General features: G+C 31.3%; 3 protein-coding genes across 3 annotated transcripts; 1 reads left to right on the top strand and 2 right to left on the bottom strand.

Annotated features, from left to right (window-relative positions):
* Nucleotides 1–521: 521 nt before the first annotated feature.
* On the bottom strand, nucleotides 522–2,549 carry LOC123920582. The gene is made up of 2 exons (XM_045972870.1): nucleotides 2,098–2,549; nucleotides 522–790 (listed from the first exon to the last, which is right to left on the bottom strand). Exons 1-2 carry the CDS (start codon nucleotides 2,449–2,451, stop codon nucleotides 674–676), a joined length of 471 nt encoding a protein of 156 aa, XP_045828826.1. The 5' UTR covers nucleotides 2,452–2,549; the 3' UTR covers nucleotides 522–673.
* A 4,225-nt stretch (nucleotides 2,550–6,774) lies between these two features.
* On the bottom strand, nucleotides 6,775–10,370 carry LOC123920574 (GABA transporter 1-like). Its single transcript, XM_045972858.1, has 7 exons — nucleotides 9,900–10,370; nucleotides 9,567–9,797; nucleotides 8,780–8,877; nucleotides 8,484–8,670; nucleotides 8,255–8,385; nucleotides 7,659–7,907; nucleotides 6,775–7,222 (listed from the first exon to the last, which is right to left on the bottom strand). Exons 1-7 carry the CDS (start codon nucleotides 10,081–10,083, stop codon nucleotides 6,836–6,838), a joined length of 1,467 nt encoding a protein of 488 aa, XP_045828814.1. The 5' UTR covers nucleotides 10,084–10,370; the 3' UTR covers nucleotides 6,775–6,835.
* Nucleotides 10,371–16,146: 5,776 nt separating this feature from the next.
* Nucleotides 16,147–20,558, top strand: LOC123920564 (glucomannan 4-beta-mannosyltransferase 9-like). The gene is made up of 9 exons (XM_045972848.1): nucleotides 16,147–16,515; nucleotides 17,912–18,010; nucleotides 18,115–18,367; nucleotides 18,717–18,827; nucleotides 18,942–19,078; nucleotides 19,235–19,348; nucleotides 19,438–19,637; nucleotides 19,720–19,914; nucleotides 20,043–20,558. Exons 1-9 carry the CDS (start codon nucleotides 16,213–16,215, stop codon nucleotides 20,203–20,205), a joined length of 1,575 nt encoding a protein of 524 aa, XP_045828804.1. The 5' UTR covers nucleotides 16,147–16,212; the 3' UTR covers nucleotides 20,206–20,558.
* The last annotated feature ends 1,192 nt before the right edge of the window (nucleotides 20,559–21,750 follow it).

Genomic DNA, 21,750 nt, shown 5'->3' with positions numbered 1-21,750 from the left:
CACAATTAAGGAGGTAACAGGTCCACCATTTGACAAGGAACACTCTTACTATTTAAGATCCGTTTAAAAGTTTTGGAAAAACATGCATTACATAATAAGAATGATTACATCTCCATTATCAAAAAAATAAATAATACATCCATCTTTAAATATAAACCTTCTTAAGAAATTTACTTGTCCTTTTTAATAGATTCCCTTTCAAATTTTTAAATACATTGATTATTTCTTCATTAACATATCTGTAATTATTTTATATTTTTTCCCTAACCAACAATATATTCTATGACGACATCAAAAAGAGGTAAGCCGCACAAAATAATTAAACTATATCTGACACAAAGTCATGACCAGCAACTACCACTTGAAAAAAGTTTATTGTCATATTCATATTTTATGTTTGATTATTCAGGAAATAAGATGAGCAAAAAAGTATTTTAAGTGTTAGTTGTTGTAACCTCCTAATATTCTAGAAATGCATAGAAAGATTATTTTGGAGTTAATCTCTAAACTATTGACTTGTGATGATGATAAATCAAATATATTCCAACCCTTGGTAAATAACAATGAGCATCTCCAACAATATTTAAATCTTTAAAATGAAACAATTTTTCCTTTCAAACATAAAATGTGAAAATATTGAAGTAGCATTGTATAAATCTAACTAATAAAAATTCTATTTATTGTCCTGAGGTCCACGACCTTCGTCATCGGGAGACCCTCCGCGAGCCTTCCTCTCATTCCACCTTGCCCAAATCCATTGTGAAAGAAAGAATGCTCCTATTGCATAAACCTGGAACAAATGGATAAAAGAAAAAACACATTATCACTTACCACTATATTGAAAGTATAACAAGGTTAGTTAGTTAAATAGTGAAACAGAACAACCATCCGTGTAATCGGAGTTTTTCTTTTGATCTTCATCATAAGACCATCAAGCTGTCCGTGAAATAAAACTAAAAATTAGAGCGAAAGGTCTAAATTCGAATTATCTAACACCTTTCCCAAAGGCTGGTTTTTTTGGACTTCAAACTAAACCAAGAACCGCTTGTTTTTGTTATCACCAATCACCACAGAGACACAATCAGGATGAGGCCTAGGTTTGGCAATCGCAATGATAGGGGATGAACGTACTCTTAATTAAAGACATCCAATCGACCAATCCATAGATAGATTTGTCCATATACATACGGTACTTGAAGAAATATCAGAATGAAAGCAAGTAACCTTAGAAGTATATTAGGCGCAACTTTTAACCATGAAATTTCAAAACAAATCTTCACCTAATCATATACTACTAGATAAGTAGATATACTATGTTCTGCTATCCCACCGTAACTAACTCAAGTCTCCGGCTCCCTAGTGAATGCCTTAGAGTATCCTCATAAACTCGAGTCTCCGGTTCCCTACAAACTATGTTGTTTCTTTGTGTTGATAAATTGATGATTTGTGAAAAATCAGTTTTTTGGGTGTATATGTATAGTTATAAAAACAAAAGACAAAGGATTCATGAAGAAACAGATGGACCCCATGAAGGGCCCAAGTTTTCTTTTCAAACAAACATTGTTTTCATCATCCAAACCCCAATGTATTCATAGGAAACACCAACTAAATTGATTTGAGTGAATCCTTATCTATCTAAAGGAAAAAGAGCCAGCAACAACACACGGGCTTTAGTCTATGAAGCGCAGACATGGACACCGAACACGACACAAAGACGTTGACACCAGTAATAATTTGAGAAAATTATATAATCCACTATAATCATATGTTTTGGTGTGTGCTGGTGTCCGACCTGACGATCGGACACACATATGCCTAATCCGAGGAGTATGTGATTCAAAGGTTACATCACATATTTCATTACCCTTTATCACTTTCAAAACAAAAACCACACCTTTGAAGCAGTTAGTTCACTAATTTTCCAAATTTTTAAGCTTCTAAAAAACACCTCAAAACCCTAATCTCATCATAAACACATGATTGCAATTTCCCTTAGAATAAAAATTCAAACTTTAACCTAACCCACAATCTAAAATCAATTAAGTTCCTTAAACTTTGAAAGAAAATCATAAAAAAACAAAAGGGTTGCAAAAATACCTGATAAATTACAATAGGATGGGAAGTTTTAGCAGTAGAACTGTTAGCATCAGCCTCAGCCTGAAGAGGTGAAGGAACAACAACTTGTTGGCTTTTAGGAAAAGTTACAACGTTAGGACCAGGTTGTCCTCCCTCACTCTGCAGTTGTGGTGTTTCATTGTTTTTATCAGCACCACCAGCATCATCATGACGATGATTTTTTGGTAGGAATTGTGGGAATGGAAACTGAGGAATTTGGAAGTTGAAATTGAAATTGGGAAAGAAAGGGATAATGGGTTTTTTGGATGGCTCTGAAAATTCAACAACTTGTTGAGAAGTTACCATTGTTGTTGTTTCAGTGGTTTCGTTGGTCATATTTTTTTCTGAGTTTTTTGAGAGCGGCGGAGAAGGCAATAGGAGAAGAAGAAGTGACTCTGAATTTTGGTTTGGTGATTCAAATTAAAATAGAGATTCGTTTATATATATATAGATCGATGGGAAATTTTTTTAATTTTTTTTTTGGAGGACAAAGGGGTAAGTCCAAGGAAATAAATTAATTTTAGGCTTTTTTGTTGCTATATTTTTAGGGTTACGTTAAATAGTGGCAGTGTAAAGGTTAAGAAAAAAAAATTAAGTAGAAAAAAAATTCTATTTTAAAATTTCAAAGAATCTTAAAAAAAAAATTTACTACTATTTTTTAAGATTATATTATTATTTTTATTTCTTTAATCATTATAACAAAGATATTGTTTAATATTTTTTATATTAAACAAATTTTATTTTTTATATTTGTCAAAAAACAATTTCATTTTTTTTTACTAGAGTACTATTTTTTAAGATTATATTTTTATTTTTATTTCTTTAATCATTACAGAGATATTGTGTAATATTTTTTTATATTTTTATTCACTTGTGAAATTGGTCCCCTATTTATATTTCACATAGCTTTGTTCCTTTAATGTAATTTTTATATTTAAAAATAGTAATTTAATTAAAAAATGAATAATTTTTAAAATTGAAATTAAACCTTTTAATGAGTTTTCTTGTAATTTAATAATTTTTTATTATTTAATATCATCAAATTGTGCATGTAATATTATATCTAATAGAGGACCCAAAATTGCGTGATTTAAAAATAAGTGGATTAATTCAATAAATAAATAAAAATAACAGGATTAAAATATTATAAAAAAAAAGTGTATATAATAGTATTTGAGAGAGTTTTAAAAAAATATATATATATTCTCAAATATTAATTTTTTTTTTTTAGATATTCTACTTCTCAAATATTATTATTTTTTTGGTAGAAAATTTCTCAAATATTATATATACTTTTTTTTTGAAAAATCTCTCAAATATTATAATATTTTTTATAGAAACTCTCAAATAAATATATTTCATCTTTTATTAAAAATATTCTCTCACCTCCCTTTTCCTCCGTTCCATCTACTTCGAACCAAACATACCTAAGAATTTTAACACTAATACATTCTCAAGTTAAGAATCAGACCCAAAACAAAACTTTGGTTAGTCTAAAAGAGACCATTGTTATCTCATCGAAGTTCTTAAATTTTATCCATTATTAACTTTGTGCAATTTAGTCTTACATTTCTAGTAAATAGTCAAATTCCCCTTTTTAAAATTGTAAAGATGTTTCATTTATTCTCATAAAATTTTAGAATTGGCAAGCAAATCTCTTTAATTTGTTTGACGTTTGTCAAAACATTCCAAACAAAACAAACCTTAGCATTTTGTTTGAGCTATCTTACTAAGGTTTAACTTATCATTTTGCTCTTTACTTTGTGCCATAATTAATCCGAACAATCACCAATACTTATTAATCGTTGAAAAGGAAGCAACCATTGTCGTTCACTGCAAAATTGACATTCCCTTGTCACAATGTCACACGTAACAGTTGAGTGTAGGACAACTTCATTTTCATTCAAGATAAGTTCAATACAACATTGCTTCCTTCTGCTATTTCTCATGACTAATTTTTTCATTTACTACTCCTTTAGTTTTATACTTTTAAATTTATCAATCCGTGTAAATATTGTCTTGAGTTGATTAATAAAAAAGTGTCAAAATTGTCTGATACTCCCTCTATTTCTTAATATAAGAGAAGTTTTACTTTTTACATTCATTGAGAATCTAATATATGTAGTCCATAATATAGACGAGATACATTGAATTTTCAATGAATCTAAACATAAATATTTTCTTATATTAAAGACGGAAAGAAGTATCAAGTAGAGTTGCCAATTTTATTGGTCTATAAGTTTGGTCCCCAATGCACATGTCAACGGGGCAAAGAAACACCAAACTCCTTTCACATAACCTTCAAAGAAAAAGAAAATTGTTCTTTAAATAAGGGAACTGTAATTATAGGATTTAGTAGGGTTGGTAAGTGGAAACCTCCAACCCATCCCGATTGGAAGTTTAGATATTTAACGAAATTAAGCGTTCTCACGGTGAAGAGATAGTTGGAAAAAATTCGAAGGTTGAAGATGATAAAAAGGTTGAACATGTTGAGAAGATTATCATTGATGTAGAAGTTGAAGATTCTGTGTTGAGGGTAGACCTCGCCAGAGATTAGTTAAAATGTACAGGATTAGGGGATTAAATATGTTTTATATATGAAAGTATATTTTGATAAAATGTGTATGTTATTTTCATATTGTATAAAATATTTCACGCCGCTGTTTCAATTTTCTAGTTCCCAATTCTTTTATATTATAGAATTCAGATGTAAAAAATACTTAATTTTAAGTAAAATTAATATTTATAAGGTTCGAATTATAGAATTCAGATGTAAGAAAATACTACATTTTAAGTAAAAGTCATATTTATAACATTCGAATCTTAAAATATAGAAATAGAAATGTGTTCATAATCTATAATTTCACTTTAATCATAAGCAGATAAAAGTAGCTTTCTTTCCAAGATACACTACAATAGAACTCTGAATGAGAATGTGGGCCTAAATAGGCAATTAGCAGACAGCCTAGCCCATTATGTGTATATTTTAGAATTTCAAAATTATAGTGTGTGATTGAATCCTTAATATTTTCTGCAGCATGTCAGGGCAAGAAGTCAGCCAAGACAAAACTAGTGTGACTAGAAGCTTGAGGTCTAAGTTATTGAACATTACTGGTTTTAAAGAAACTAGTACTTAGGGGTTCCTTGGCATGGTAGAGCGCCTAAAAGAACGAATTTTCAATATCTGCTTGACTAGGTTGGTGCGAAGTTATCAATGTGGAAAACTACTCATCTTTCATTTGCAGGAAAGGTAACTTTGGCAAAGAGTGTTATTGAAGCGGTCCCTATTTATCCTATGATGTCCACTGCTATTCCAAAGGAAGGCTTGTTTGGATGCCATAAAAGGATGCAACGAAACTTTATTTGGGAAGATACTGAGAATAAGAGGAGATTTCATGTTGTTGGGTGGGACAAGATTACTGCGCCAAAATGGAAGGGAGGTTTAGGGATGAGAAAATTGGAGGTTATGAATAAGGCTTGCTTGTGTAAGCTTGGATGGAAGATGCAGACGGTTAGTAAGGAGCTCTGGTGCAACGTGTTACGCGGTAAATACAGTAGAGATGCTGTGTTGAATAATAGAATGAGCAAGGCTACTGATTCAAGTCTTTGCAAACCGCTGGAAAATGTAAGGCCTTTAATAGAAAGAGCGAGCTATTGGAGTATTGGGAATGGAAGGTGTATTGATGCATGGAGTGAAGCTTGGATTGAAGATGGTATTGTTTTGGACCAGATAGTTGTAATTCCACATCATCTTCATGGCAGAAAGTTATTTGAGCTGGTGGATGGGCAAGGGAAGTGGGATTGGGGAGTATTGGAAAATTGGATGCCTGATGTATTATTAAAGAAAATAGCAACAGTGCTTCCTCCCATATGATCATGGTAATGATGAGCGCATGATGACTGGTGACAACAGCGATACTTTCTCTGTATCCGATATGTACAAGAAGTTGTGTGGCTATATATCATGGTGATGAAGAGAACACAAATTGGAGGAGAATCTGGAGACTGAATGTTCCAGAGAGGGTGAGGGCTTTTATGTGGATGATGCTGGATGATAGAATGCTAACAAGCTCTTTAAAAAGTAAAATGGGTTTGAACCATGCAATGTGTACATTCTGTAGGGATGTGGAGGAAACAATTATTCATGTGATGAGAGATTGTCCAAGAGCCATGGAGTTATGCAGGTGTGTAATCCCAATGCACGATACAGCAAGCATCTACATGGGTGATTTACAACATTGGATTGATTTGAATCTTAATAACTCAATTCAATGGAATGGAAATGGAAATTGGTGAGTTTACAACATTGGGTGATTTGAATCTTATTGGGAAGCTAATAAGTGTGCGGATGCTTTGGCTAATATAGGATGTTCGTTAGATTATAACATTGTTTTTTATGATAGTTGTCCATCCCAAATTAGGGACATGTATAATTTTGATCTGTTGGAGAACTCCACCCCTAGATTGATTAGTTTGTAATTTTCTTTTCCTGGGCTTTTTCCCTCTTCATCATCAAAAAAATTATAGTGTTATCATAGTTCCGTCAAACTCAATATGATTCCAAACATGCACCGAATCACCTGCATAAATATCAACCTGTAGAACATAATGTCTCACATATGATATATATATATATATAGTAGTTAATAGAATAAGAAGTAAACTTAGAAATGAATTGTGTATTGCTTCTCACTATATTGCCATTAAGATTTTTACATATTCAAGAATAAGAATCAGAAAATAAACTATAATTTTTAGCATCAAGAGCTATTTGTCTAATAGCTGCAATTCCACCTATCACAACTAAAATTGAGGATCCTCCTCCAATCAATGTATTCAACCAAAATATTATGCTTTGTTTTGAAGGCTTGAAAGTTATATTGTAAAAAACCATTGGCAAAATGAAATCAAGAGGAATGAATGCAAATGCTCCAAACAATGCCATTATATCTGCAAAGAATGGTAACATAGCAGCAAAAACTGTCGCTGCTGCTACTGATATTGACCTTGACAGTATCCTTGGTATAACATTGCGCATCGAAAATTGTTCCTTCTTTGGATCTCCGAAAATTGTTTCAAATAATTCATTTGTTGGTTGCAAATATACCTGCAACATAACATAACCAACTTGAGTAATTAGCTAAATTAAGCGCTTGTTTAAGCTTATTGAAATAAGCTGAAAATAGTTTATAAAATATATTACAAGCTATATTTATAGCTCTCTCAAACACCGAGTGTTTATGTCATAAGTCCAATTAAACTATACCGTCGTGTTTGGATAAAAAGCTTAATTGAACAAACTTGTAGCATAATCGTTTATCATATAAGATAAATTAAAGTCCAATAGTTTTCATATAAGTTGTTTTCATAAGTTTGGTGAGCTTTTGAAAATAAACTGAAAACAATTTATGGACATATCTTAAGCTGTTTTCAGACGCTTTTCCAAACAGTCTGACAAATACTTATATAAGTAGATAAGCTCAGATAATTCAATTAAACAAACGCACTAGAAGTCGATTTGCAAACCGTTTAAGTGTTCTTACCGCAGTCAATCCAAACACTTGAAGAAGGATGAGTATATTAGTCATCAAGAAAAACCATTTAGGTAGCAATAGCTTTAGCTCTCCAAGCTTTGTCACTTCAATGTAGTTAGAAAGAACTGTTGCACCAGCTGCATTGCCAAATGCCCAATATCCAGAGATAGCAACACTGAAATATGTAGCTACTATAACAGAATAACACACACATAGTCCTTTGAACATTTTTCCCTTCACAGGAGGTGCCAAAGTTGCCTAAAAAATTGCACAAGTATAGTAATTAGTCACTTGACAAGTGCATATCAATTGATTCTTATTCTGTTACAAGTAAATAAGTTGCCTAGCACTATTGCGCTTGAGGCGCAGATATCAATTGTGGATGACCCGTTCAGAAACTTGATATCCAACGGATCATAGAGGAGAGACTCTGATACCATCTTAGAATTGGGAGTTGAGCATAACTCAACCCTACAAAATCTGTTTGTAAGGTGAGGATTGTCTCTACTTTACAAACATATGTTCAGGCCATCTCGCAACCGATGTGGGACTTCTCAACAATAACATTTGTTCTATGAGAAAGACTAATAAGATGCTAAACAAACCTGTATTTCTGGAATAATCCCACTAGCATATGTGGTAGCAATGATTGAAATACCATTGAAGACACCAAACAGTTTATCTGCATCAGAACCTTTTACAGAATAATGTCTCGGCGGCGCGTTTTTCGAATGACCTACATTGAATCATACAACTAACACAGTCAATTGAATGAATCCCATTACAAGTTTCTGTCATACATTGCCAATGCCATTCTGTTTTTCTTTTCCTTACCGACGTATATCGAACCGACGGTTAAACATGTTGAATAAGTCACACAGAGAATCAGAGAAATCAGATTAATGTGTCTCAAAGAGTGAAATGATGGAAGCTGAGCTAAAAGCATTGTTACAACTCCACATATAATTATAAATTGGTAAAGCTTCATTGATCCTTCTGGATGGTAGAGTCCGTAAATGAACTGCAATGGAAAAGGAAAATGTAGCACCTCAATGTAAACTATAGTATAAAAGGGTGGAAAAATTCATAAGCTATAAAGTTAAAATAAAATGAACCTTTTATGTTATTACCTTGAGACTCTTTCCTCCCACAAGAGGACCACCAATTACCGTCCCAAAGCATATGATAAATTGTAGAGGGCCTATATAGTATTTTGCCCATTTAGGACCTGCCACAACATTTTCAACCAAATCATGAATGTCAAAACACTAACACGACACTGATAATAATTTGAAAAAAATGAATTAATTGAATGTAATCACATGTGTCAGTGTTGAACACTGAACACATTTTTTATAAGAAGTGTCAATGCTACACTCACAACCCATTTAAGGTACACAAGTCCTTCAAAAAGAGTCGATCACCAATTTAGCCTCTAAAATTGAATGAAGTCGGCAATTTGGTCTTTAAAAGTTAAAATCACAATTTCAAAACAGTTTCTAAAATTAGAAATTCTTAATTACATTAGTCTTTTTGAGCGAGTTAACTTGGTCTATAACATCATTTTAGAAAGACTAATATAATTAAGAATTTTCAATTTCGACACTCATTTTCAAAAACTAAATTGTAACTTAAGAGACTAAATCAGTGATTCATTCGGTCCAATCAAAGATATCCTACTTTTACAGCACTCACACACACTGCACACTGACCACTTGCGCTAGACCTCACTATTGGACCAACAATCAGGGATATTCTGCTTTTTCGAGTAAGAATCAAACTCAGTACCATAATGTTTACAACTCTCAGACACACTGCACACCGACCACTTGCGCTAAACCTCACTAGTGACCAATAAGTGATAACATAACAACAATGAAAAAGAAAGTAAAGTACTAAAAGAAAGTGATCATTCACCTAAAATATCTCTAGCCATATCTCTGAATCTAAGCTGGCGGCGACCAAGCTGAGCATGATGTTCTAAGACAATAGATAAAAGATTATATGAATAAAATGTGATTACTCCTGCAAGAACCAACCATATTATTCCTCCAAACCAACCCAAAAGAGTGAATGAAAATGGAAGTGTAAGAATCACTGGTCCCACAATAGATGTTGTCAAATGATAACCACAGTGTAACCATGATCCTACAAAACATACAAAACCAAACCATATACTAAATTAATAATTAAACAAAACACAAAACACCCTTTTCTTATTTATCTCAAAAAATCACACTTTTTTTTTACCTCTAGATACTAAAACAAACTTTGCTCCTGCATCTAACTCAGATGAAGTAGAAGAGTGATTACTGACAGCAAAACCCTTTTCACTATCACTTGTATAGATTTCTGAAGAACTTTGAGCAGCAGTTCCCATATTAATCTCTTCTTGATTTAATTTCTCTGTGATGCTAATATTATTATAATTCATATGTATAAGTTGTACCTTGAGCAAGCAAATGATTATGATATACTAACAGAAATATCTTATCTTATACACAAATGAGTAAGAAAATTGGATGCAAGTTGACATAAATGTTGAAAAAGACTTAAATTAGTTTAGATGTAGAAACATGTTTGAATGATGATGGTCAAAGAAAAGAACCAAAATTACTATGAATTGTTGTTGGAAAATTCAATTGGACTAGTACAATTTTTTTAAATTTTTAATATGCCTAACAACAACTTGCATCATTATTAGTTTTATTTTATGATATTTTGATGTGGGGTAATGTGTGTGACATATATAATTAAAAAGAATTGAAGGTGGCTAAGGGATTCGTCCTATGTGAATATAAAAGTCAATTAAATCAGCTGTATAATAATTTAATTAAAAAAACATATGCTAAATACTATGTATGTATGTTTGCACAAAAAATATGTTGACTAGATCCAGCCTGTCCAATGACTTCACACATGCCACAATCAAAGTACAGGTGTATAACTAAATTCTTATGATAATTTTATTTTGTTTCTTAGTTACAAGTATAGTGTAACCAATGTATTATAAATTAGAAAAATATATATATATAGTGTAACCACTGACCAATAAGGATATAAATTTGATTATTTGATATGTTTTATGGGATTATATAATCATTTGTTAATATATTAATTTTTTGATATTTTTAATACATTTTATATGTAATTTTTAAGATGATGTTATTGGTGTGGGGGTGAAGTATTGAATTGACCTCCCTTCATCTAGTCAAACAAAAGTCATTGATGTGCAGATTTGAAATCTATGGAGAAAAAATTTATGAGTTTGATATTGGAAAATTCAACAAAAAATATTTTGGATTCTTTTAAACAATGTGTCTCACAGGTATCATAATGTTTTCTTGATTTTGTGATTTTGAATGTTCAAAATATACTATCTTTTTGTGAAATTTTCTTGAAATTACTTAATGACTATATATGTCAATTTTCAGAAGAAAATAATTTTTGACTGAAACTTTTCAGCAAAGTTGGATGCCAATATATTTGTAATCTTATGTATTTAATTATCTTTGAAATATATATGTTGAAATGAGGTAACCATGAAGTATCAATTATCAATTTCTAAAATTTATAAAATTTGGTACACTTGATATATTTAAATAGAACTTATAGAAATTGTTTTTGAAAAATGTTTTATGGTCAAAATTCAAGACCTTAAAACTATGTATTTGTCGAATATTTGAGTATCTTAAGAGATTAACTTTCATATGAAGTGCCCATAGAGATACTCAATTCACACAATAAAAAACTATCTCAAAACGTATACATTTCAACTATTTTTTCTTGAATAATGGTGTAAATCATGTAGATTTTAATTTTTTTAATCGGGAGTTGAGCTTAACTCAACCTACAAACCGACTTGTAAAGTGAGAATTATCTTTTACCATCGCGCCCAAAGCTGCGCGGATGTAAATAGTGGATAACCGGATCAGAAACTTGATAGCAGGTGGTCCAACAAATCATGAAGAAGCTCTGATACCAACTTAGAATTAAGTATATTGGACCTAATGCATCCTTACAAAATCGGTTTGTAAGGTAATGATTGCCCTCCCGATATTAGAAACCTGATAGCAGGTGGTCCAACGGATCATTGAGGGGGCTTAATACCATCTTAGAATTAGGAGTTGAGTCTAACTCAACCTTACAAATTTGACTTATAAAATTAGTATTGTCTATTACTTATAAACACATATTCAGATCATGTGAAATTTCTTAACCTAATTTATCTTTAGTGTGAAATCTAGTGGAGTGTGCTCTCTCATTCACATTTTTTCTTATTTAAAAATATATTGAATTTGACATCTCACTTAAAAGAATGAACTAAATTCTATTAGAACCAATGCAATGTGTACAAAAAACATCCCCTCCCCTAGTCCCCTTAATTGTTTTTTAGCAAAAAATAAAAGCATCATATATTTTTTTGAAGAAATTAAAACAAAGTAAAAAAGCAGCGCACTAACTGTTTTGGTGAATTTTCCACGCACTCATTCAATCAAAGCTTTTCCTTTCCTTTTTGTGTCGGCTCATTCATGAATCCTCTTTGTGGGATCTTTAACTAACAAACTCCAAAATGTGTATCATACTCTTACTCATTCTTTCCCTTTTAAATCTAATTCAAAATTTAATATAATAAAGTCTAAATCAACATAATGCAGAACAATGTTTGATCCTTTAATTATTAGTTTAGAGTTCCTTGATCAATATCTATATAAAAACATGGTAAATTCTAAGCCTAAATTTTAATATGACCACTTCATCAAGGGTCCATGGTGGACCAGTAATGAATAACATTATAACAAATATGAAATAATACTATACCTATAGGCTGGATTAAGGTGTTCCACCGAATATTGATAGATGAGTGAAACCGTCGAAAATGAAAGGTCAACCATCGAGTCGGTGCCAATACAGTAAAAGTCATCATAGACATGCGCTTTTAAAGGGCATGACAATATTATGAATCTCACATCGAGTATATCAAAATATTCAATGTGGTACTTAAGCCGTGAGGCTCTTCCATCTATTGGACTTAAGCTGGTGGGGTATATTAAATTTAAAAAGAAAAATGCCAGTCTAAAATCTCATACGCAAGCAAGCCTAATTTTCTGCCCTCAACCATAGTCTAAAAATGAAAAATCAATGAAATAGTTTGAAAAGTTGGTCCACTATTTATTAGACACTATACTTTGACTTTATAAAGATGAATAACAAGACTAATCCCATGTCACAAAAATTATAGTATATATCCTATATGACTTCTTTTTATGCAGTCTTATATTATAACTAACTAACTAGACTAAAAATATAATTATATTTTAATTAGATGTTTAATTAACATAAGATCTTATCCAACAACAAAAAAAATTAACACAAGATTTTAGTAATTAGAGATGCAGTTGCTGAGATATTTGTGGATGGAAAGAAAAAGTCTTCCTCAAAAAATACAGGACAACTAATGTTTAATCAAATGCAGTTCATAAAATAAAGCACTAAAAACTCAATTCCTTAATTTTTCTTCTCACTGAAATTGAAAAGATGCAAACAAATTTAGTTGTTAGAGAATAAAAACTATACACAAAGAACAAAAGTGCTTATGTGGGCAAATAAATCAAAAAAGTGCTTATATGGAGGTGTAATTAAAATTGTCAATGTAAATTGTTGACTAATTCCCGTAGACAAATTGAGTGGATTTGTTTTGCTGACAGTTTTGTTTACTTGCAGCTCAAGGAAGAGACAGCTAATCCATGCACCTCAAGAATTAGATACTTGAGGTATATTCAGTTTTGCTTATGTTGTAAACATTGAAGATTTGAAATTGAAAATGACATATTTGGATATTTTGTTTGGTAAAGAGCCAATGCAATGCAATATGGATGGCAGCAAATTGAGGATAATCAAGTAATTAGTGGCGGCCCTTAGAATATTTGGGATGAGCCACTACACAAGGATTTTTTTTTATTGAACTCGTGTTGGAACTTTCGGGCGAGCCTGACTAATAGTAATAACACAAGTGATTTTGATATCATATTTTTTTACTTAAAATTAGGTATATGAGTCTTTTGTTACTGATTTTTATGTGCAAGTTGAAATTCATTGAAGTCTTACATTTGAATCATGATTTTGAAGTGGAGTTGGGTTAAATTCGTGCCAATTGGTATTAGAGCATGTTCGATTATTGGACGCTGAGACTAAATGGGAAGAATGAATCCTGTGAAAGAATAAAAGAAAGGGGAAGAATGAACCGTCGGGACGCCGATTGTTCATAGGGAGGATTTGTTATCGATTTCCATAACCCAACTTAGAATCTTACATTTGAAGTCATGGACCCGTTATGAGGATTTATACAAATTTAAACAATTCTTCTTTTTAAATCTTGATTTTGAGGTAAAATTAAATTCAATTTGTATCAATTACACTTATAAGTTGCCCAACAGATAATCTTCCATCTAACATGAGACTAACTATAGTAAGTAGATTATTCTAGTAAGTAGATTATTTGACACAATTTTTTTTCTTCTAAATATAAACCAATTTATTTTTTAAACATATAATTATTTCATTTCAAAATAAACTCTCTTAACATGATCAATTCATTCAAACTCAAATTTTAACAAAACTATAAACAAAACATACCATTAATCATGAATTGGAAAACACATACAGATGAGGGAGCTTCCAACACTTGATTGAGCTATGTCTCTCTTCAAAATCCCTTTGCTCCTCTTGTAGGGTTTTTTTCCTTTGACAAATTTGGTAAGCTTTAAGTAGTTACTAATTATCCTGTTTAGCTTAATTAGATACAATATTAATAATATCTAAATGTTTTGGAGTTCTTTACGTATGCCTTTCGTACCATGAGGTCCTGAATATCAACAAAAACAATTATAAAACAGACTGTACAATTCATCTCCCAAACCTTTTGTAACACTCTTACACAAGTAATTGGCCAATACCTTACTTGCACTATAATTTTTTTCGTCATTTTGTCTGCACACTTCTTTACTTACAATAAGGTTGGATCAACTTCTCAATAAACATTTGTGTTAATGGAGTAACATACTAGAGACGTCACTTCTCCACTTAAAATATTAAGTCATTAAGTTCTAACATATATTCGATATTTTATTCACTCATAGTCGATGTGCCAATCACTACTCACACTTAAACTCAACAAGTTACCCTCAAGTGTGAGTCTCTCAAATCCTATATTTGCACCACTATTATTAAAAATAAAGCACGCTTCGTGATTACACCGCAAAGAAGACTTTCCATACAATAATCTAATACTAGGATATCTCTTCCGCTCCTCCACCAACTTGATATACTTCTTGTTGTGAGAGTCCAAGGAAGCACAAGCGAGCAATAACAAGTCAATGTTTCAGGACTATAAGTGAGAGGACGTCAATCTTTACCAAAAAATTTAAGGCATTATGGTCACCTATCTTATATTTCTAACATTTTGTTCATTCATAATCATTGTGAAACTAATCACTCACATTTAAACCTAATAATTTGTGAAAAAGAACATTTTACGAAATGTCTTAAAACTCAATAAAAGACTTATAAAGAGATTAACATTTAAATCTCTCCAATGAGAGACTCAAATCCGAAACCTCTAAATCAAAGATTTTTACCACTAGTCGGTAGACTGACCTTTCAGAGTAATATTAACCTCTTTTCAAAATATTATCTCATACTCTCTCTGTCCCAAAACTTGATAATATAGAATTGTCCCCTAAAACTATAATTGATATCCATTATGAATTATTATTTTTAGACGTACAAGGTGCATTCTCTCTTAATATGTTTGAATTTCAGACTGTTTATTAGCGGTGTCTAAGTCTCTAGAGAATCACATGTTTATAATTGAATGAACCAATTGTACACTTGTACAAAATACATCTATTAGTGTTAATCATCATCTCATGATTCTTATACATAAAAACATGTTTAATGTTGATTAATATAGTGACTTGATATAACTTTCTTCAAATAACTAGTACGTGTCTTCATGGTCCAAAACATCTAATTACACCAAATCTCAAACCTAGCTAGATTGATAGGAAATAATGACTCTCTTTGTAGAAAGCACTACTCTATATTTTTAATTTTCTGTTAGGTACCTAAAACTAGTTCTAGATTATGTTTGTTACACTTTTATAGGATTTCTTACTTTAGAGATTTATGTCTCTTTTCCTTAGATTTAAAAACCAAACAATATAAAAGAAAAAACATTGCAATATACGTTTGCTCCATTTGGCATCACAATAATTGGTTTTGTCTAAATGTGGCACATGGAACATAACTTGAACTAGCTACTTCAAAGTGTGTTTGAATTTTCCACTCCACTCACTTTATCTTTTCACCTTATTGCCTTGAAGTAACTCCTAAGCCACAATCAATGAATTATCCTAAAGTGGAAAATAAAACTTCAAACCATTCGTGTTCTTTTCGCAAAGACAACACAACAAAGTGTTACAAATACCAAGTGCATGTTACTTACCAAATTCTCTTATATATATAGTCACAATTCTAAGTATAATTTATCTAGCTTCTTAAGATGGATACATTTGAAGGTGTACATTATGGTATTGTAAGCCAAATGAATTTCATTTGGCAACAAGCTAGAGTGCCCCTTATTGTTCCAATGCTGAAAATTTTAGTGTTTTTGTGTTTGGCCATGTCAATTATGCTTTTTGTGGAGAGAGTTTATATGGGTATAGTCATTGTTTTTCTTAAGTTATTTGGTCATAAACCAGAGAAACATTACAAATGGGAGCCACTTAAGGATCATGACATTGAGCTTGGAAATTCTGCTTTTCCTATGGTTTTGGTGCAAATCCCAATGTATAATGAAAAAGAGGTATATATCACTCTAAAGCATAGTATAAAATTAAAATCAAGTGTTATTATGTTATGACCTATATATTGTTGAAATAGAGATAAGTTTTTGGTTTAAATGTCTTTTTTTCCGATAAATATATCATACTTTGTTTTTAGTCTTGCAAACTATGAAGCACACGGACACTCTCGCGTGTCCAGGTGTCGGACATGCGTCAGTGTCCAACATTGATACGACACCGATACTTATGATTATATTGAATTATGTCATTTTTTTAAATTAGATTTAAATGCAATTTTGATCCCCTATTTTGAATTATTTGAAGTTTTGGTTCCCCTATTTCAAAAACCAACTTTTCAGTCCCCCTGTTTTATTTTTTTTGTACTTTTGGTCCCCCACTTCATTTTGAGACAATTTTCATGATGTGACAGATGACACATGAACACTACAATTACACGTGGCATTATTATTTATTTTATTTCAATAAATCATATTATTAAAAATTATTTTGATTACAGTAAAAAAAATTATTTTGATTAATAAAATATTAAATAAATAAATTAAAAGAGATTAATCCCAAAAATCCCTAATTTTTCTAGAATTCTTCACCATCATAGTTGTGTTCATCCTCTCATCTCCAAATTCAAATTTATTCATCTATCAACAAAAAAAATCCAAATTTATTCAACTTCATCACCAACCCCACCAAAACCATTCTCCGTTTCTTCCACTTAACTCCTTGTAACCAAAAATCTCACTAATGTTTTTCAATCGGGAAATCGTTCATTGTTTCCCAATATCAATAAAATTGCCTATTTTTCGTCCAACTATATTTGTTCTATAACTTTCCTCGTAGCATAAAACTCCAGACCTAAAGGGAAACCAACTCAACAAAGCATTCCCTAATTTTGAAGATGAGATGAGGAAGAAATCTAGATTTGAGATGAGATGATGATCGTAGATGAAAAAATCTAGGAAAATTAGGGATTTTTGGGATTAATCTCTTTTAATTAATTTATTTATTATTTTATTAATCAAAATAAATTTTAATAATATGATTTATTGAAATAAAATAAACAATAATGCCACGTGTAATTGTAGTGTCCATGTGTCATTTGTCACATCATAAAAATTGACTCAAAATGAAGTGGGGGACCAAAAGTACAAAAAATCTAAAATAGGGAGACTCAAAAGTTGGTTTTTGAAATAGGGGGACCAAAACTTCAAAAAATTCAAAATAGAGGGATCAAAACTGCATTTAAGCCTTCAAATTATTATATGTGTCGACGTGTCAGTGTCATATTCGGTGTCTGCTTTCCTAGCTTGAAAATTTACATTTTTGTTTATGTTTTTGGTCCTTGTTTTAATTTTATCCACAAAATTTAATCATATTGAGGTACTGTTCCATTGCTTGCAGGTGTATCAATTATCAATTGGAGCTGCATGTGGGTTATCATGGCCATCTGATAGAATTATTATTCAAGTTCTTGATGACTCAACAGATCCAATCATTAAGGTAATTTGAAATCATTCCTTGCTGATAATAACGTTATATCTTGCATAATTAAAAAAATGTTACTAATTAAACCTTTTTGTTTGTTTGTAATGAAAACATGATAGAATTTGGTGGAGGTGGAATGTGAGAGATGGAGAAGGAAAGGCATAAACATAAAATATGAGATAAGGGAAAACAGAAATGGATACAAAGCTGGTGCTCTTAAAGAAGGAATGAAACATAGTTATGTCAAACTTTGTGACTATGTTGCTATCTTTGATGCTGATTTTCAACCTGAGTCTAACTATCTTTACCGTACTATCCCATTTCTTGATCAAAATCCGCAAGTTGGTCTAGTCCAAGCTCGTTGGAAATTCGGTAATTTTTTAGATTAATTGTTATGCACTGTTATGTTAGCTCAATCAGATCACATTTTGATGCTATTCATAATGAGTTGATTATTCTCAATTTTAGAACTTGAAATTGCGTAAAGGACAATTGTATATAGTTTGTAAATAATTTTTAGAGTATAGTGTAATATTTTGAATAAAAGTTCAAAAGTTTGCACCCTTTGAACCAGGGTCCTGACAACGCCACTAATGCTACTTTGTTATGTTAGTTCTCAAAACATCTGCACAAATAACTATAAGATTTGATTAGGATGCATGTGTAGATGTTTTAGACAGATAGTGGATACAAGTTTTTATTGATTAGTGCATGTTTGCAGTTAATGCTGATGAATGCTTAATGACAAGAATGCAAGAGATGTCATTGGACTATCATTTCCTTGTGGAACAAGAAGTTGGATCCTCAACTCATGCTTTCTTTGGTTTCAATGGTAAGTATCATTAAGTTCTCTAATACAGATTGTAAGATCTAGTAAATTGTATTAGAACAACTAACTTATCATGTGAGATTAGATGATAATAATAATGATATGGTATATATGCAGGCACAGCTGGTGTTTGGAGAATTTCAGCACTAAATGAAGCCGGTGGATGGAAGGATCGCACTACGGTGGAAGATATGGATTTGGCGGTACGAGCTAGTCTCAAAGGGTGGAAATTTGTGTACCTTAGTGACCTCAAGGTATCTTCAATCACAAGTTATCCCCTTTAATTGCATGCCTTTAATTAAGATTCTTTTTAACCTTGAACCTAATTAGCTAACTTAGATAGTTAATCATTTAGATTATTTTTTTATTTTTATTTTACCTATAAATTAGATTTATTTAAATAAATTTAGGTGAAAAGTGAATTGCCAAGTACCTTCAAAGCCTACCGATATCAGCAACACAGATGGTCATGTGGTCCGGCTAATCTTTTCAGGAAAATGGCTATGGAAATCTTAAGAAACAAGGTATCAAAACCTTGCAATTTTATCTATATTTATCTTAACTGCTCAAACCATTGTTATTATTCTAATTCATTTTTTACCATATGATGCAGAGAGTCACAATGTGGAAGAAATTTTATGTGATATATAGTTTTTTCTTCGTCCGGAAAATCATAGCCCATGTTGTCACATTTACATTCTACTGTGTCATTTTACCTGCAACTGTTTTAGTTCCAGAAGTAGAAGTCCCTAAATGGGGTGCTGTTTATATACCTTCCATCATTACACTTCTTAATGCTGTTGGAACTCCAAGGTAATTCAACATTTTTACTAATATTACCAAAAAACTTAATGTACTTATAAGTTAATTAATTTTCATGTACCTATTTTTTCAGGTCATTCCACTTATTGGTATTGTGGATACTTTTTGAAAATGTTATGTCAATGCATAGGACCAAGGCAACAATTATAGGTTTGTTTGAGGCAGGTAGAGTAAATGAATGGGTAGTTACTGAGAAATTAGGTGATGCTCTCAAAACAAAATCAGGCGGTAAAGCAGTTAAAAAACCTCGTATCAGGATCGATGGAAGGTAACGTTTTCTACCCTCATAAGGAAGATCATATTTGTATCTGGATTTGAGTACCTCTTATATTTACGCGTTAATATATTTTTATTTGTTGTCTAAAAGAAAAACTCTTTTTTTTTTATGATATATAGGCTTCATTTCCTAGAACTTGGTGTTGGAGCTTACCTCTTTTTATGTGGATGTTATGATCTTGCATTTGGGAAGAATCACTACTTCATATATCTTTTTCTGCAATCTTTTGCCTTCTTTGTTGTGGGGGTTGGCTATGTTGGAATCTATGTTCCTAGTTCTTAGAGAACCTGACTTTTGCATCGTGTGCAATGCGCGCAAGTGGTGTAAACATTGGAGTACTGAGTTCGGTTTCTACTGATAAAAAGATGAATCATATCAAATGGTTGAGGATTTGGCGTCCCGATCACTATACGAAGGAAGAAAATGTAGTAGTGGCAGCAACTTCTGCTGCAGCTATACCATTGTTTTAGTACCATAAATTATTTTACAATTATTTGTAATAGTTTGAATTGTTTTGTCAAGGAAATAGACAATGAATATAAAAGAAACAAAGAAAGATGGTTTGTTACTTGAAAATAATGTATTGGAAAGAAACATTACTAGTTAATCAATAAATTGGAAAATTGGAATATAGAAGCAAGATGAAATAGACTGTATGACAAATTAAGTCATTCTTTACTTCGAGGATTAATCTTTACAGTTGCGCGAACCATCGATTTACCAACAAAAAAAATCCAAACAATTTAATGAGTGTTTCTAGTCCAAGTGCCATGCCAAACTTGTATATATGAGTCCCTGAACGGCTGAACTAATGGACCAACATGAACCCTCGTGTAATATGGGAAGAGTTATAATGAGTTGAAAAGTATGGATCAAGATAGTAGCCATGGTTGAAAGATTCTTCAATATTAGCCTATGTGGGGTATTTCAGAATTACAAAAATCCACCGTGATTTTTTAAATTTTCGTGGATTACGCGTATCCACCATGATAAATATACGGTTAATTGAATTATAGCTTCTACTCAATCACAAGTGATTATAATATCGGTGGAGACAAGACTCCTCTAAACTGACTATTGATAAGTGAGTAATACGAACGAACATTGATAAATAAATCAATGCACATGCATAACAAATAATAAGTGATTATAATATGAAACTTTGATTTTCTCACTATACAAAATCAACATTTTGATGTCACTCCGATTCTTGAGTAAGTGAAAATAGGACCAAATGATTTTTAAGTATAAAATCTAATGAAAAATTAAAATTGGATGATTTTAAAATCGATAATCAATTTTGTAAATAAGTGAAAATAAAAGAATAAGATATGTTTGGATTGACTTATTTTTAGTTTATGTGGAATTATCTATTGATATAAGTCATTATAGCAGTGTTTGGGTAAATTAATAAAAAATTATTACCACAATTTTATAAGCTATTTATGTCATATTTTAATGGGCTATGTTTATCATTGCGTAAAAAAAAAATGCTTATCATTGGACTTAATAAAAAGCTTATTAAAAAATATCTCACTTCAATTTCCGCATGGTCCATTCTAAACAATATTAACATATTTTTTAAAATTAATTCCCGGTATGGGAGTACTAGTAGTTGGTGGTGAAGACAATGATAATTGTCGTGGGGGCTATTACTCTTGAGTCAATCTTAAACTTATCTTCTTGTTTTTATACGATTATTTTCTTCCTTCTTCACACTTATCTTTTTAAAATTTATTTTTTTAAATCAACCTTAAATTTATAATTGCTTATATATTGACACACTTATCCAAACTCTTCGATTTATGTAAGTATTTTTAGTGTATA

Source organism: Trifolium pratense, linkage group LG1 (assembly GCF_020283565.1).
Source record: "Trifolium pratense cultivar HEN17-A07 linkage group LG1, ARS_RC_1.1, whole genome shotgun sequence".
Taxonomy (NCBI): domain Eukaryota; kingdom Viridiplantae; phylum Streptophyta; class Magnoliopsida; order Fabales; family Fabaceae; genus Trifolium; species Trifolium pratense.
This window is presented reverse-complemented; position numbering and strand designations above follow the sequence as displayed.